The following is a 14,831-nucleotide window of genomic DNA, read 5'->3' on the forward strand; positions in this document are numbered from 1 at the left end:
CATTACTTTCTTTGAAAAAATTACCCATTATGCAGTTTAACAGTTTTCCACAATATGGTGCAGGCCACTGGTGTTACAACTAAGCATTGACCAGGATGTCAAAATGCCCTGCAAACTACAGAGCAGGTGACACCTAGCGATCCCCTTTTAAAATACTGAAAACTTCCAAGCTGAATTTTGCTTCAGTGGTATATATGCAGACATTTTTAAGTTTGCAAACAGTTTTTTCTCATTCTATATAACTTGAATTCTTTAGAGATGTACATAATTTGCAGCAATGTGCAAATGTGACAATGTCCTAATCAGGCCTGCCATGCCTCTCACCTCTGTGGTGTTCTGCATCGTGATGCTTCTTGTCATCTTTTATTGCCAAGTGAGACTGCCCACCCAAAGCACTAGAAAGGGCAAGAAGGCCAGCACTGCTTCCGAGTGGAGGGATTCCTGGAGGCTGAAGTCCTGATGGATGCGGTGTTAGAGGCACTGGAGGTCCATGGCCATGGGAGAGATGTTGAGCCTGCAACTGCTGCTGCTGTTCCCAGCAGTATCATCATCCCCAGAAGAACAACGCATAGCACATAGTTTGGGAAGGAGAAGGGAGAAGTTTGGTTAATTATTGAGAATCAACAGTGGATTTTTTCATTTGTTTGTTTATTTTAAATCTAGCACCTCCTCTTTGTCCCACCACACTATACATACTGCATTATATCATGTTGTCTGTGGACAGCTCTGCTCATGGCCCATAAACCAAAAAAGGCTAGCTGGATACTTGTCCTGCAGCCCGAGGAATAGGTTCAGCTACTGTAGGTTGTTTTGGGCAGCTACTGCCTGCCACAGTGTCACTGGTGACAAACAAACAGCAGCAGCAGAAGGCCCCAATATCCTTCCCTTTCTATAGAAAGGAGTATCACTGCTCTGGGAAAAAAACAAGTTTCACTGGCAAGACTGATTTAAACTCACCCCTCTCTCTTCCCCCAGTTTGGAAACAGTAAGTAGGTTTCTGTTTTGAATATTAAAAAGCCTAAAAGACACTGCTCAATTTCATATTTAGTGTAGTTAAATTTATATTTTATTCTAGCCAAACTTTTGGAAAAAAAAAAATATTCATGAACTAACACTGTGTTTAGGAACCAGCTTTGAGCTTAAAATCCAGATATTCCAGATAGCATCAATAAGGTCATGGAATTCCCAACAAGAAACATGGTATTAATGAATTAAAATACCTCCATCTGTTTCAAAAGCAGCTTGTAAGATCAATATCATAATGAGTGGACATACAGCCCTGTAACCAATCTGGCAAAATAAGCTGTATGCAATTTTAGAAACAGAGTCCTTATAATGGAATGACTTCCCCATAGTTTAAATATTAAGATATTTTCTAGTTAAAGCTGTTACGGTTTTATTAATATTTTCCAAGTTCAGCTAACCATTTAATTCGTCCAAAATGCTAAGCACAGATTTATTTAGAGAATTAAGCTTCAAAACCATCTTTGGCTTAGTCATAGCTCCCTTTTAGTCTGCTACAGTCCAACATATTTTCTGCCTCTTTTCTGCTTCCTTGTGCCTGGGCATATGAACAAAAGACAGAACAAACCTCTCCACCTTGGCCATGCTCCACCATCCCTCTGCTGAAGGTAGATACCATGAAAAAAGCTACAGCACCACCCAATTCATGGGATCAAAGAGAAGACAGATAAGCAAATGTCTGAACAGGATGAGCTCAGCTAGACATGAGAGTTTGACCTGGTGAATGCTAGTGGTCCTGTAAGAGCAGGCAAAATTGTTACAGTACCGCTGACAGCTACTGAAATCATACCTAGACTAAAGCTCACAATATTTCACAAGTTACTCCAAAATAACTCAAAATAATCCAAAAATATTTCATCTGCTTCCATAGGTCCCAAGACTGTTCAAGACAGACTGTCAACAATACCTGCAAAACATCTACTGGCATATGAATGACTTAATTTATTACTATTTAGATAACCACTGCACCCCTACACTTTTATTTCTCATAACCCCATCCCAAGACAAGCCTTGAGCTGTTTATAAATTTATGTAGACACAAGTGACTTACACTGAAGAACTCTAGGCTGGACCTGCTATCTTTCACTTTTCTGCTGTCCCAACTGTAATGCAGCCATCATTTACTTATTTTTGATATACAAGACAAATCTTAAAATTTACCACAATCCCTTTAGCCAATTCTATAAAGCCACAAGTTTACCAAACCTTTATCACACCATGTATCAGGAATTTCTTTTCACATGCTGGATAAATAGCCTCGCTAGTCTTCACTGTAATATGTACATCTGATCACTATCGTTGCTAACTTTTCAGTATGTTTGAAAAGCAAGGTAAGAGAGAGGTAGTCCTTATCCTTCTATTTTAATGTGTTTGCAACAACCCAAAAAGTAACATTTCGAAGGAAGTATTAAGTATTATTTTTATTTTAAGTAGTTAAAGCAGTAGCTACCTTCTACAAAATCAAGCAGCTACTGCTAGTGAAACTTCATTTAACTGAAGAAGTATTCAGTAAAGAGCACTGTAAAGTCTGACAGGACTGCCGGGTTTTTGTTTTTTTTTGGTTTTTCATCCAGCCTGTAAAGAACAAGAGGACATCGCTCTTCTCACAGATTTTATCAAGACGTTAGTAGTTTCCAGCATGTTTCCTCAAATCAGGAGATAACCTCATGTTTTGGCAGACTCTATCAGAGAGATGATATCTTAGTTGTTCCCTTCCTCATTGACTTAAGCCAGGTCAGTGATCTGCACTCTAGCCATGAGACAACATGCATCAGCAGCACTGTACTGCATTCATGGCATTGGTCTTTTGTCCCCATCTGCACTATCACACTGGATTACCTAGTTGTGGTGTGCAATTAGCTAAGAACAACAAGTGATTATGCCTTCCGAATTGGTTTCCTGGAGAAAAACCTCCTCCCTTCTCCCAACAGTGAGCTCAAATTAGCTTCTTTTGCAGCGTGGGCATGGGAAGGTCAAAACAGGGAAATGAAGTTAAATTGTTTCCATTCTTGTCCCTATCCCTTCAGGAAGCTTGTGAAGATTCCCTTTATTCATGCCTCTCTTGCTTGGTTTAATTAGCAAACAAGTTAACCCGCGTGATTTCAGGAAGCATAGCTTAACATCTTTAGAAATCAAACCGTTAGGGACACGTTACCTACAATTTCCCTGGGTCTGCTTTGTAGCCTACACACAGGGTATTTCAAGAGTCCCAGAAATGAGGAATGGATTAGTCCCCTCTAACAGGTTCTGAAGCTGAAAGCATGTGACAAGAAGGGCTATGTCCTGTTTGTCTGACGGTACTGCATACGAATGGTGGGGAGCAATGCCCAGTGCAAGGTGCGGAACGGAATATGAGAGCTGTAAGTGGAAACGCATCACTCTGCATAACATCTTAGAAGCTTTGCAAAATGGTTACTGAGGGTAGCACAGGAAAATGGTACCCAAAGATGCTTAAATATCCAACTACGTTAAACAGACTTACGACTGAAAACCTGATCATGGTCTTTTAAGCCGACAAAGGTATATTGTGATTTAATATTTATTACCTGAGGATCGCTGCTGTTTAAGACTGAAGTATACTGATTTATTGTTTATATATTACCTATTCATAATAGGTTTAAAGTTCTCCCTAACACATAAAGACGATCCTTTCCAGAAGTTCATGCTCCTTTTATTTAAAAAACTTGAATTGTTATAAGTATATTGTATTCGCTTTCTAGAAGGGGAAAAGGGAGTATGTGCTGCACACAAAGGAAGAAACTAAAGACCAGGGAGATGGATAACAGCAGCGCTCACCAGATGTATTTAGTAACTAGACATTTGCCATAGTAGATCCTAGAAACAATTACGTTATGCATATAATCACTTTACCGTCACTTCAAAGACACTAATGCCTGCTCTGTCACCTTTTAAGAGCTTAGCAGCAGTGAGATACAAAACGGAATAAGTTGGCAGCAGTACCATGGTCTACTAGGCATGTTCATTAGCAGTTAATTAAAAACTAGACACCTGCCATAAGAAACGTGCTCAAAAAAGGATGAGTAACAGGTCTGTCTTACTACTAATTATTATCATTACTTGCAGAGCAAGGGCTGTGTCCACTTTCAGAGGGAAGTGGAAAGGTAGAGAAGAGTGCAATGATGCATACATAAGTGGCTGCACTGAGATAATTAGCCATAGTACTGATTTTAAAAGCATCAGTAGTTCACCCACCATTTTGTTGCAAAAACAGTTCATATTTGCAAAGGGAGAAAAGGAACGGCAAATTCAGCTTTGTACTGTCTAGATGTAGGTTGTATTGCCTCAATTTTTTTTCCCAGTATCCCCCTAACCAGACCACAAAGACAAAAAAATCAACATATGAAAAACACAGCACTTGCTTCTCCGAGCAAGCACCTCCTAACAATTTTAAAGGCAGTACAGTTTTTCACCTCCACCACCCTGGGCAAGTTCCAGCTATAAAGAGCTCTTTAACTAGGACTTAAAATTTGGATTTAATTTTCAATCTCTGCCAGAGACTTCCAGAGACAGAGTTAGTAAGTTTTTGTGAAACAGATTTCCTATACATAAATAATGACACGTCTCCTTTAGGCTTTCTGCTTATCAAGATAGAGCATGAGCTCCTACAATCCCACTTCCCACCTTGAAGTAGCTCCACTGAGGTCACAAACACCTATGGCTTATTTAAACATCTAGTTTTGAATTCCTAGCATTACACAGTTAACACATTCTTCTGTTCTTAAACAGAACAGAATAGTATATCAGTTTCTGTTGAAATCTACTATTCAGTTTCTGTTGAAAAGTACCGAATTAAAAATTCGGATGTGATTGTACGTGAACAGTGGAAAAAAGGTTACACCTGGTCCCAAACTACAATAGCTGTCTTCTCTTGTGCCCTTCTAAATACACACTTGAGAGCAGAAAAAGTTTTCAAAAACCTTATCAGCACTAGCACCAGTAATACTATCAACAGATTCCCCCAAGCTCCACAGAGGTGTTCTGAAAAAATATCTGGCAAGCACAAAAGTCATTTAGAAACCTAAAATGTAAAGGGCACTATTTCATGTCAACTTCTGTAAAACTGAAGAAATGTGATTTTGTTAAACTCAAGCAGGCAGAAAGACATGAGAGAAAAACAAGTATTACTGTGTTCAATTTCATTGCCATATTCTCTCCCTTCCCAAAGGGAAATCTTCAGGGTTTTTTATTTCCTTGCTTAAGTAGCAGAAGGAAGTGAGAGCCTATATCAAACGTCTATGGCCAATGAACATGAGGACCACTGTCTGAGCACATACATCTAGCCGACCAAGCCATAACCTTCTCTCTCACTGTTTAGAAATATTCTTAAAACCAACATTGCAAATGTAACCTTCCAAAAAAGGAAAAAACTCAAGATTATGCTCATGTCAGATCCAATCTTCTCCCTCATTCTAAAAAAACCCCAAACCCTGCACACACCACCCACGCTACCAACAGTCAAATCTAGCAGGAGTAAACTCATTAGACAGTCTAAGCCATTAATTAATACTTGCATTTAAGTTTCTGTAGGTACTTTCAAAAGAGTATTTCAGCTACAGGGAAGAACATATTGCAGGATGACAAACAACCTCCCTTAAGAATATATCCATATTCTTCTACAATGGAGTGACTGCATCAGTGGACAAGGGAAGAGCTACAGATATAATCTACCTAGACTCCTGGAAGGCCTTTGATATGGTCCCTCACAACATTCTTGCCACTCAGTTGGAGAGATATGGGGTTGATGGATGGATTGTTAGATGAATGAGGAACTGGCTGGATGACCGCATCCAAAGAGTCAATGAGACTCAATCCAAAAAGTCAATGGCTCAACATCCCTGTGGAAACCAGTAGCTAGTGGTGTCCCTCAAGGGTCCATAATGGGACCACTATTCAATATCTTCATCAATGACATAGCTAATGGGATGGAGTGCACCCTCAGCAAGTTTGCAGATGACACCAAGCTAAGTGGTGCAGTTGATTCACTTAAGGGAAGGGATGCCATCCAGATGGACTTTGACAGGCCTGCAGAGTGAGCCCATGAGAAGTTCATGAGGTTTAACAAGGCCAAGTGCAAGGTCCTGCACATGGGTTGGGGCAATCCGCAGTATCAGTGCAGACTGGAGAATGAATGGATTGAGAGCAGCCCTGTGGAGAAGGACTTGAGGGTACTGGTGGATAAAAAAATGGACATACACCAGTAATAGGCACTTGCAACCCAGAAGGCCAATCGTATCCTGGGCTGCATCAAAAGAAGCGTGGACAGCAGGGTGAGGGAGGTGATTCTCACCCTCTACTCCGCTGTCACAAGACCCCCACCTGGAGTACTGCATCCAGTTCTGGGTCCACAGTGCAAGAAAGACATGGACCTGTTAGAGCAGGTCCAGAGGAGGGCCACAAAAATGATCAGAGCAGGCTGGAACACCTGTCCTATGAAGAAAGGCTGAGAGAGTTGGGGTTGTTCAGCCTAGAGAAGAGAAGGCTCTGGGGAGACCTTATTGCAGCTTTTCAGTACTCAAAGGGGGCCTATAAGAAAGATGGAGAAAGACTTTTTAGCAGGGCCTGTTGTGACAGGACAAGGGGCAACGGTTTTAAACTGAAAGAGCGTAGGTTTAGATTGGACATAAAGAAGAAATTTTTTACAATGCAGGTGGTGAGGCACTGGAACAGGTTGCCTGGAGAAGTTGTGGATGCCCCATTCCCAGAAGCGTTCAAGTTCAGGTTGGACAGGGCTTTGCACAACCTGATCTAGTGAAAGATGTCCCTGCCCATGGCAGGGGGATTGGACTTGATCTTTGAAGGTCTCTTCCAATCCAAACCATTCTATGATAGGTGAACAGACCGATATATGAGCTACCCAATATGGATTGCTTACTACTCCATTTTCTGACTTTGCTTCAGCAGCAGAAACTGTGTTTCCTCTTCATTCTTTTTCCTTGATAATATCACCATTAGACTAACTAATCACAAAGTGCGTTAGCAGTCCCTGCAAGACACTTCCTTCTGACCTATTCCAACCCTATTCTTCAGTATCATAGCAGCAATCTGCAAAACTAAGCTCTGAGTTTGCTTTCTTTTGCTGATGACACAAAACTGGGAGGAGTGGCTGATAGACCAGACGGTTGTGTTACCATTCGTAGGGACCTCAACAGGCTGGAAAAATGGGCTGACAGGAATTTCATGAAGTTCAGCAAGGGGAAAGTCCTGCACCAGGAGGAACAATCCCATGCACCAATATATGCTGGGGCCACCCAGCTGGAAAGCAGCTTTGCAGAAAAGGACCTGGGAGTCCTGGCAGACACCAAGTTGAACATGAGCCATCAATGTGCCCTTGTGGCAAAGCAAGTGAATGGCATCCTGGACTGCATTAGACAAAGTATTGCCAGCAGGTCAAGGGAGATGATCCTTCCCCTCTACTCATCACTGTTGAGGCCACACCTGGAATACTGCATCCAGTTCTGGGCTTCCCAGTACAAGAGATACATGGACATACAAGAGGGCATCCAATGATGGGCCTAAAGAAGGCCCAGCTCTCTCAGCCTATCCTCATATGCAAGATGCTCCAGTCCCTTACTCATCTTTGTGGCCCATCATCGGATGGCCCAATGACAGGGCAAGAGGCAGTGACTAAGCATTGGCACAGGTTGCCCAGGGAGACTGTAGAGTCTCCATCCTTGGAGATACTCAAAAGCCATTGGACATGGTCCTGCGCAACTGGCTTTAGGTGGTCCTGCTTGAGCAGGGGGAGTGGACCAGATGACCTCCAGGGGCCCCTTCTAACTTCAGGTATTCTGTGATTCTGCAATTCTTGTTGCTTACTGTTTTCTCCCTGTTTAAACACGTTTTAGAAAAATGAGAGTCAGCTACTACTATCATTGCTTAATTTTCTACCCAATTCCTTTGAAACATCTGTATTTATTTTGTTTCATTTTGTTTCCTTACTTCCTCTTCTTCTAAATGCTTAGATTTTATTCTGACAGATAGGAAGCTACACCATACCACAGTAAACAAACTTGAAAGTGCCCACCACTGCATCTCTAGCTAGTGAGCTGAGAATGGAGACTGTGTAGTTTTGTAGAAGTTATTTGAAAACGATCCATTATGTGAACAAAACACAGTGCCTTGGGTGCGGGAAGAGAATGTCCCTTCAGAACAAAGAAACAGTGTCTTCAGCAAGCCTCTTCCGTCTATAAACCACATGAAATGTCATTGTACTACAGAGATTTAAGTCCACAGAAGGACAGTATTGGCAAAAGCTATCCAAAGCCGTATATTTCATACATATAAAATTTGTATGGCAGTGGCATGATTATTTAAAGACCCAACTGTCTCATGGGAAAAATCTTGTTCCTTTTTCGTGCTTTATTACAGAAGATGCATATTTTCCACTCCCACAAAAAAAAAAAAAAACGAACTTTTTACTGTGTAGAGGATTGATGTCAAATCAAATATCAAAATCAGAAAGAAGATTAAAAAGTTATCTTCAGTTTGTTCTTTGTTCTTATTTTCTACTATGGGAATCTGCTTTAAACTAATGTTAAATTTCTGAACAGAAGGCTCTTCGAAGTTTTTAACAGTTCCTGTTTCCACTTGTTCAAACAACACAAACCACACTAATAAGTCTCAACTGCACATCAACTTTTTTGAAGGAGTAAGGGTTTGCATAAGTTGCCTCACATGAACCAGAAAACTGATGCTATACTGGGATAAAGGCAGCTGCCCCCCCAACACACACTCCCCAAGCAGTCCTTTTCTCACAAGTTAACTTCATCTCTAAGGTAACTGAAATAAGGCTGAGAATTGTATTTCACTGCTCCACTGATACAGCGATTATAAGAACACTAACAAACTAAGCCCTTGTGCCACCTTATCTGTTAAAAAAAAAAAAACAGATACAAGCATGTCCAAAGTACTCCATGAAGCTACTGCAAAACAACATGAAGTCTATGGTTTTCAATTAGAGTCTTTTATCTGTTTTCCTTTAACTCCTTTTCTACTTGGTCACTTGATTCCTTCCTCCCTGCGTTATTTCCCTCCTTTTCAGAATTCACTTTCAGTCCTCTGCTATGGGATCCTCCTTTAGGAATCAAGTCTTGTCTCCTCTTTGTTCTTCAGAAAACTCAAAATAGGGAAAGCAATGCTGATTTCAACTGGCTTATGAAGATTAAAACCACCACTTAATGCTCTGGTGCTCTCACTACACTTTTACACTGATGCATACCTGTTTCACTGTAAAATGTATTTCTTCTACAGATTTATGCTACACAGTTTTGCCATAGAATACTAAACCTGGCCAGCTCTAGAGTGTTGTTTCTTTCTCCTTGCATTAGAGATTAAGCTACGTTCTTTAATCTTGCTCAAGTTAGCACAGTTAGCATAAACACAAGCATAATTCCCCATTCACTTGCTCTACGAGGCTAAAAGTTCTTCTCTATCTAAAGAAAGAAAATAAAAACTAGTTGCAGTCATGAAGCTGCCACACTAACTCCTCTGAAACAAAAGTATATATTTATTGATTGGCGGTGTAGTTCAAGAGAAAAATTATTCCATAAAAAAATTACAACATAGGAAGAGAACACAGATTCTAATGTGGGGCCAGCAAACCACTGGGGTACATGGGTCACCTCCAAAGAGCCCACAGAAGGCAACCGAGACAGCCAACAAGGGTCAAAGCAGTTACACTGAAGCCTACATCTATCTAGCAAAACTCTAAATTCAATTTTTCATTACTACGACAGGAAAATTTTTTGAAAGCTCCTTAAAATTATTATATAAGACATATAAATACTAAATATATTCTTTAGCTTGTATCTTAGAATATGTTCTGTATTTCATGAATAGTTTTGGGTTTTTTTTTGTAAACAAGGAAAATGAAGTCTCTCAACACAAGAAAGGCTCAGGTTGCTATCAATTTGAATTACATAGCTAGTACCAGCCTACCCACAAGTACACACACAGTACTTTTGTTGAATCACAAGATCCCATTTTTAAATTTTAATACTGTAGTTAGCTTTACACCTATAGAACTGAGAAACAGGTCTTCAATGCTCCCCAATATAATGCGAAGAGCAAATGCAAAAATAATTTCCAAGGGTAGCTTATTAACCATTGATTAGTTCCCACATCACCATTATAGATTGCAGACATACAGACTGCAAGGGAGAAAGCAGCACTATCTTTTCCTTAGCACTATGCTGAGCAGCAACTCTAACCTTTGCTGTATCTTTCTGTCTCACTTTAAACAGCTATGTTTCTCTGCCCGTCCTTCTGGCAATTTGGAGGGCAAGCCCAGGCACCAGAATTAGACAGATAAAGAGGTATTACACTTCTGGGCTCTTCAAAAAGATCACTCTTGTAAGCAGTGATGACAGATGTGGATGACCCCACCCAAATGATTTGTCACCACACCCAGTGAATGAGCACATCAGCTGTTTTTCTGCTAAAGTGATCAGCAATTAACTATTTAACAAAAGTTTAGTGATAATTGTTAAATGGCAAGACTTTTAATATCCCATTGACATAGAGGGAATAATTATATAGTACTGCCAGCATGACTGGCACTTTCACAAGAGCAGATCTGCACTAGCAGCCTAGCTATGCTGTAGAGCCTCTGTGGATCATCCCACGCCGGCAGAGCCCTGCAGCGAGGACGCAGGATATTGCCAGTAGATGGAATTCTTCCAGTTCAGCGACATCTTCTCCCCAAGGCGCATTAGCACGCCAGTGGTGTAGCTGCATCCACGTAAGGGCTTTTGCCAACAGAAAAGGGTTTTCTTCCCTCCTCCATGCTTTTAGGCACTGTAAGTCAGCCTAAAACTTAGTAGCTTATATGGAGTGCAGACCCATTGAAGCATGGCTAGTGCTTGTATCAGCAGCCATGCTGGCAACACAACAAGCAGCCCATGTTTACTAGCATAACCTTATATGTATATACACACCTATAACATTTTATATATCCTATATATACAATGATGTATTTTATGTCTTAATATATCATTAATATATTGTTATATACTAAATAATATACATTGTATATTATACATACCATTCTGAATACATTACATATATATTGTTTATACTTTTATATAAAAATATAAAAGTTCTTCTGTGTGTTTGTATATATAGCTTTTTCATTGATAGCTATTCTTCTAAAAATATGTATTACAGGGCTGGCTTAAGAACACTTCCTGTCTCAGTTTGTACCAAAAAAAGGAAATAGAAACAAGTCAGAAGAGCAAGTTCTAAAGGTCCTTCTATTAATAATGTGTTTTGTTTTTTTTTTTTTCCCCATAGGTTAAATAATGCTGGGTTTTTTTTCCCCTCGGGCTAAATTCTGAAGAAATAAGGGACAAACAGCAAAGCTGAAGTCACATTGGAGGAAGAAGACTCTGCAACAATGGAGGAACCAGAGAAGCCTTTGTAAAGGACAGATGCCATAGGGCAGGAGGGAACGGAGGAGTAGAGTCAGAGTAAAAGCGGAAAAAATGATCCTTGCGCAGGAAAGCATGTCTTCACCAAAGGACTTCCCAGACTTTAAAGGAAACTAACAAATTCAAAACCACATTCTAAAAACCACAGAAGGCGACCTTAAATTCTCTTGGTACAGACAAGAAAAAGGCTGCTCTTCTGAAACCAGTTACATTCTTCTGATCACCGTCAGTGTAAGTCAGTTCGAGAGCAAAGCTTTTCTTTCATTTCAGACAAGTCCATATTGCTTTCTCTGAAGACTCAGATGCAAGTCTTAAGTCTCTAGAATGAAGCTGTCAGCACACATTGCTTCTGGTTTGCAGAAAGTGCCAGCACATTTTTTTTCTGGGGCAACCATAAATTCCTGTCATTACTCACCTTCTAACCTCAAATCTACATATTTGCCTTTTTAGCTACTGTTAGCATGCAGCTACCAGCCAACGACACTTCAAAAGCATGTTCCTGCTGCCACAGCAGCCAAAAACAGCTAGTTCAAGCATGCACCAATTTGGAAATGACTTAAAAGATATTACTCTAGTGGGTTTTATTACTGATGTATGATTATCTTAAAAAGTATTTATTTTCCTTCCAGGCTCTCTTAGTCTCCAGAAATTTAAGTCTTGCTGAACATGAAGATGGTAATGATGGAGTAGAAAGGCTTTTCAGTAAATTAAAATCCAGAAGTTAAATATAGTATTTTAAATTATGCTCATCACCCTTTTTGTCCCAGCTACTACTAACTACAAAAACATTTCGGAGATATCAAAGAATGAAAAATATGACAGTCACGAGAAAAGCATTACATTGAATTTTATTTACTGTTCCAAGCCACAGACCAGATTCTTGGAAATTTCCTATACATTCCTGTAACAGCTTCCACCTACCAAATGATGATCACTTCTGAACATGCATTTGAGCAATACACTTCTGCTAATCCTTGCTTTTACTAATTCAATACTGCTGCTTATAAGTATTCAATTTAAAGAGCTACAGTTAGCCAGCACCTTTAAAAACAGTACTGGACGTTCTCAGGAAATTAAGTGTTATATAAGACAGCAACCTTGGTAGTGCAGCAAGTACTCTGAAAAAAAAAAAAAAAAGAAAAAATAATGCAGTTACCAGATACCAGGAATCCCGCAGTTGATACAAACTCTTCAGCATATTGAAGAGTTACAGCAAACTGCTGTACAAACTGTGTCTTCGCCCTGCCTTTAACATTTCCTAAAGTTATCCTAAATGCCTATGCTAGTCTCGCTCAGTGCAAGAACAAGGAAAGCAAGCTTCTCTCCCTTCTCTTCCAGTCCTCCCACACAGCCCCCTATCTCAACAGTTTGCCTTGCTCTTCCCCCATGAAAAACAGAGGGTTGCTGTTTTCTTGCACATTTCCAATTTTTAATATTTACACTACTTGTGTCCCCCTGTATCTTCCTCCAGTCCCTCTGCACCGATCTCTCTGCACTCTTCTACTCCCACTGACTCCATCTTTGTCAGTCACCCAGTTACAGGTATATTTTGCCTGTGTGGTCCACACCACTCCCATTGGCACACTGACAGTTAGCTCACCTCAGCGTATCAGTGTTTGCTTCTCAAAACTAGATCTTAGTTCCTTTCAGATCTGTATGCTTCATCCTTTGCACCTCTCTCTCCTACCAAGTAGTCCAACTTACAGCCCTACATCATTCAACATATAAATTCCCAAGCCCTTTCTGTATTCCTACGCATGTTGCGGGACAACTCCGTGACCGTGCTTTGCTTCATCCTTACTCAACTAACTTCTTTGCATTTGATTTTACCTCATGTACAGTCCCAGCTGAGCTTCTCTTTTGTCTGGGCCAAACGATTCATTCTTCCCATCCAACTCCTTCCTCCTCCAAACCTACCATACCTCAAACTTCTTTCAAGAGTAGCACTGAAGGTCACATCACATTTTTATCTCAGCCTACTGACTCTTCACCTACTCCAATTCCCCCACTTGTCTCACTTCAAGTATGAATGCAAAGCAGACATTTGTAAGAGAGAAGAAGGTATACTGATGTCTTCAGTTTGTCTCCTTTTACTTTCTTGATAACTTAGGGAAAAAGTGGATAATATTCACAAAAACTATCTTCAAACATGGAAAGCTATTCTGCCTGCATATGCTTTAATCAACAGAGGTGCTTTGAATCACTCTCTAGAGGAAGTAATCCTTTCCTCTGGGATTAAATAACCTACCCTTCCGTGCCAATTACATATATGTATGTATTGACGCTTCTCTGCCTCAACCACCTTCAAAAGCAAAGCCATCATCTCTAACCCCCGTTTTGTCTGATAGCCCTTCCATATTGTTAAAGCTCACTGAACACACTTTCTGTAAATCCTTACCTTGAAGTGTACTATTCCAGCATTTTGACCCAACGTTAGTCTTTTCCATTCCACTGAAACTATTCCTTCCAAACCAGTCTGTTTAACAGAACCATTTGGAGCAAAGTTCACAAAAAGAAGGAATCATCTCTTCTAGCATATCAATCTCCTCTGCTTCTACCTACCTAACCCTTCCTGAAACCAAATTCTCCATTGACTTTTCTGGTCTTCTATTTACTATTGCCACATACACAGGTTATTCTAATCTTACCAGTCCCCGCCACACCTCTCCCCTGCTGCAAAACAGACCAATTTATAGCTCTACACCATTCAACATGTACATCCCATATCCTCAACACCTGCTCAGTAGACAGTAATCTAGCAAGTGGTACCAATTCACTGTTGGTACCTCACATGCTCATCTCAGAATCTACCTTCTCTCCACACTCACAGTTGCAGCTGCGTATCTTCAGGTTTGAGTTCTAGCTAACCACATTTTTTCCCCAACCATCTCCCTTTCACTCCTTTCTTGAAAGCTGTTTAGCTTCACAAATTTGTAACCATATACTTGGTCTCACCTTTGACTCGTAGCTTAGATATTAGATCTAGATGAGAGCGACTGAAAGGTCTTTTGGTTTTGGACAAGATGCAAGATGCAGCTTTTTCTAACCACCCACACGTGAAACCTTGCAAGGTAAGGGAGGTCTGGCCTGCAACTCAGTTACATTTAACTTTTGGATGCAATCCTTCCCTCTTCAGAATGCCTGAGAATATCTTCTCCAGGAAATTATTGTCTCATTTAGACACTACCCTCCTCTATATTGTTGCTCCAAGGTCCTCCATTTCCCCATCAGTCCAGAGTGCACAGAGAATGTGTGTGTGTGTGTCAAGTGGAATCCAAGTTTGGTTAACACTACCTATTCATTCATATTTTACACACCTTCTCCCAGGTTTTCTGTTTTGAGTAGGACAAACTACCAATA

At 40.4% G+C, this 14,831-nt stretch overlaps 1 protein-coding gene across 4 annotated transcripts in view; it reads right to left on the bottom strand.

The window, feature by feature from the left end:
• LOC143173118 (transducin-like enhancer protein 1) overlaps positions 1-14,831 on the bottom strand; it is an 80,752-nt gene that overhangs the window by 38,348 nt on the left and 27,573 nt on the right. For 2 of the 4 annotated variants that reach the window (XM_076363182.1, XM_076363180.1), the window contains exon 7: positions 325-526. In XM_076363182.1, coding sequence (XP_076219297.1) covers positions 325-526 — 202 coding nt within the window. Of the gene's footprint in view, positions 1-324; positions 530-14,831 lie in introns of all 4 variants that reach the window. The other 2 variants (XM_076363181.1, XM_076363178.1) reach the window with 1 other exon arrangement.

The sequence above is a fragment of the Aptenodytes patagonicus genome, chromosome Z (genome assembly GCF_965638725.1).
Source record: "Aptenodytes patagonicus chromosome Z, bAptPat1.pri.cur, whole genome shotgun sequence".
NCBI lineage: Eukaryota > Metazoa > Chordata > Aves > Sphenisciformes > Spheniscidae > Aptenodytes > Aptenodytes patagonicus.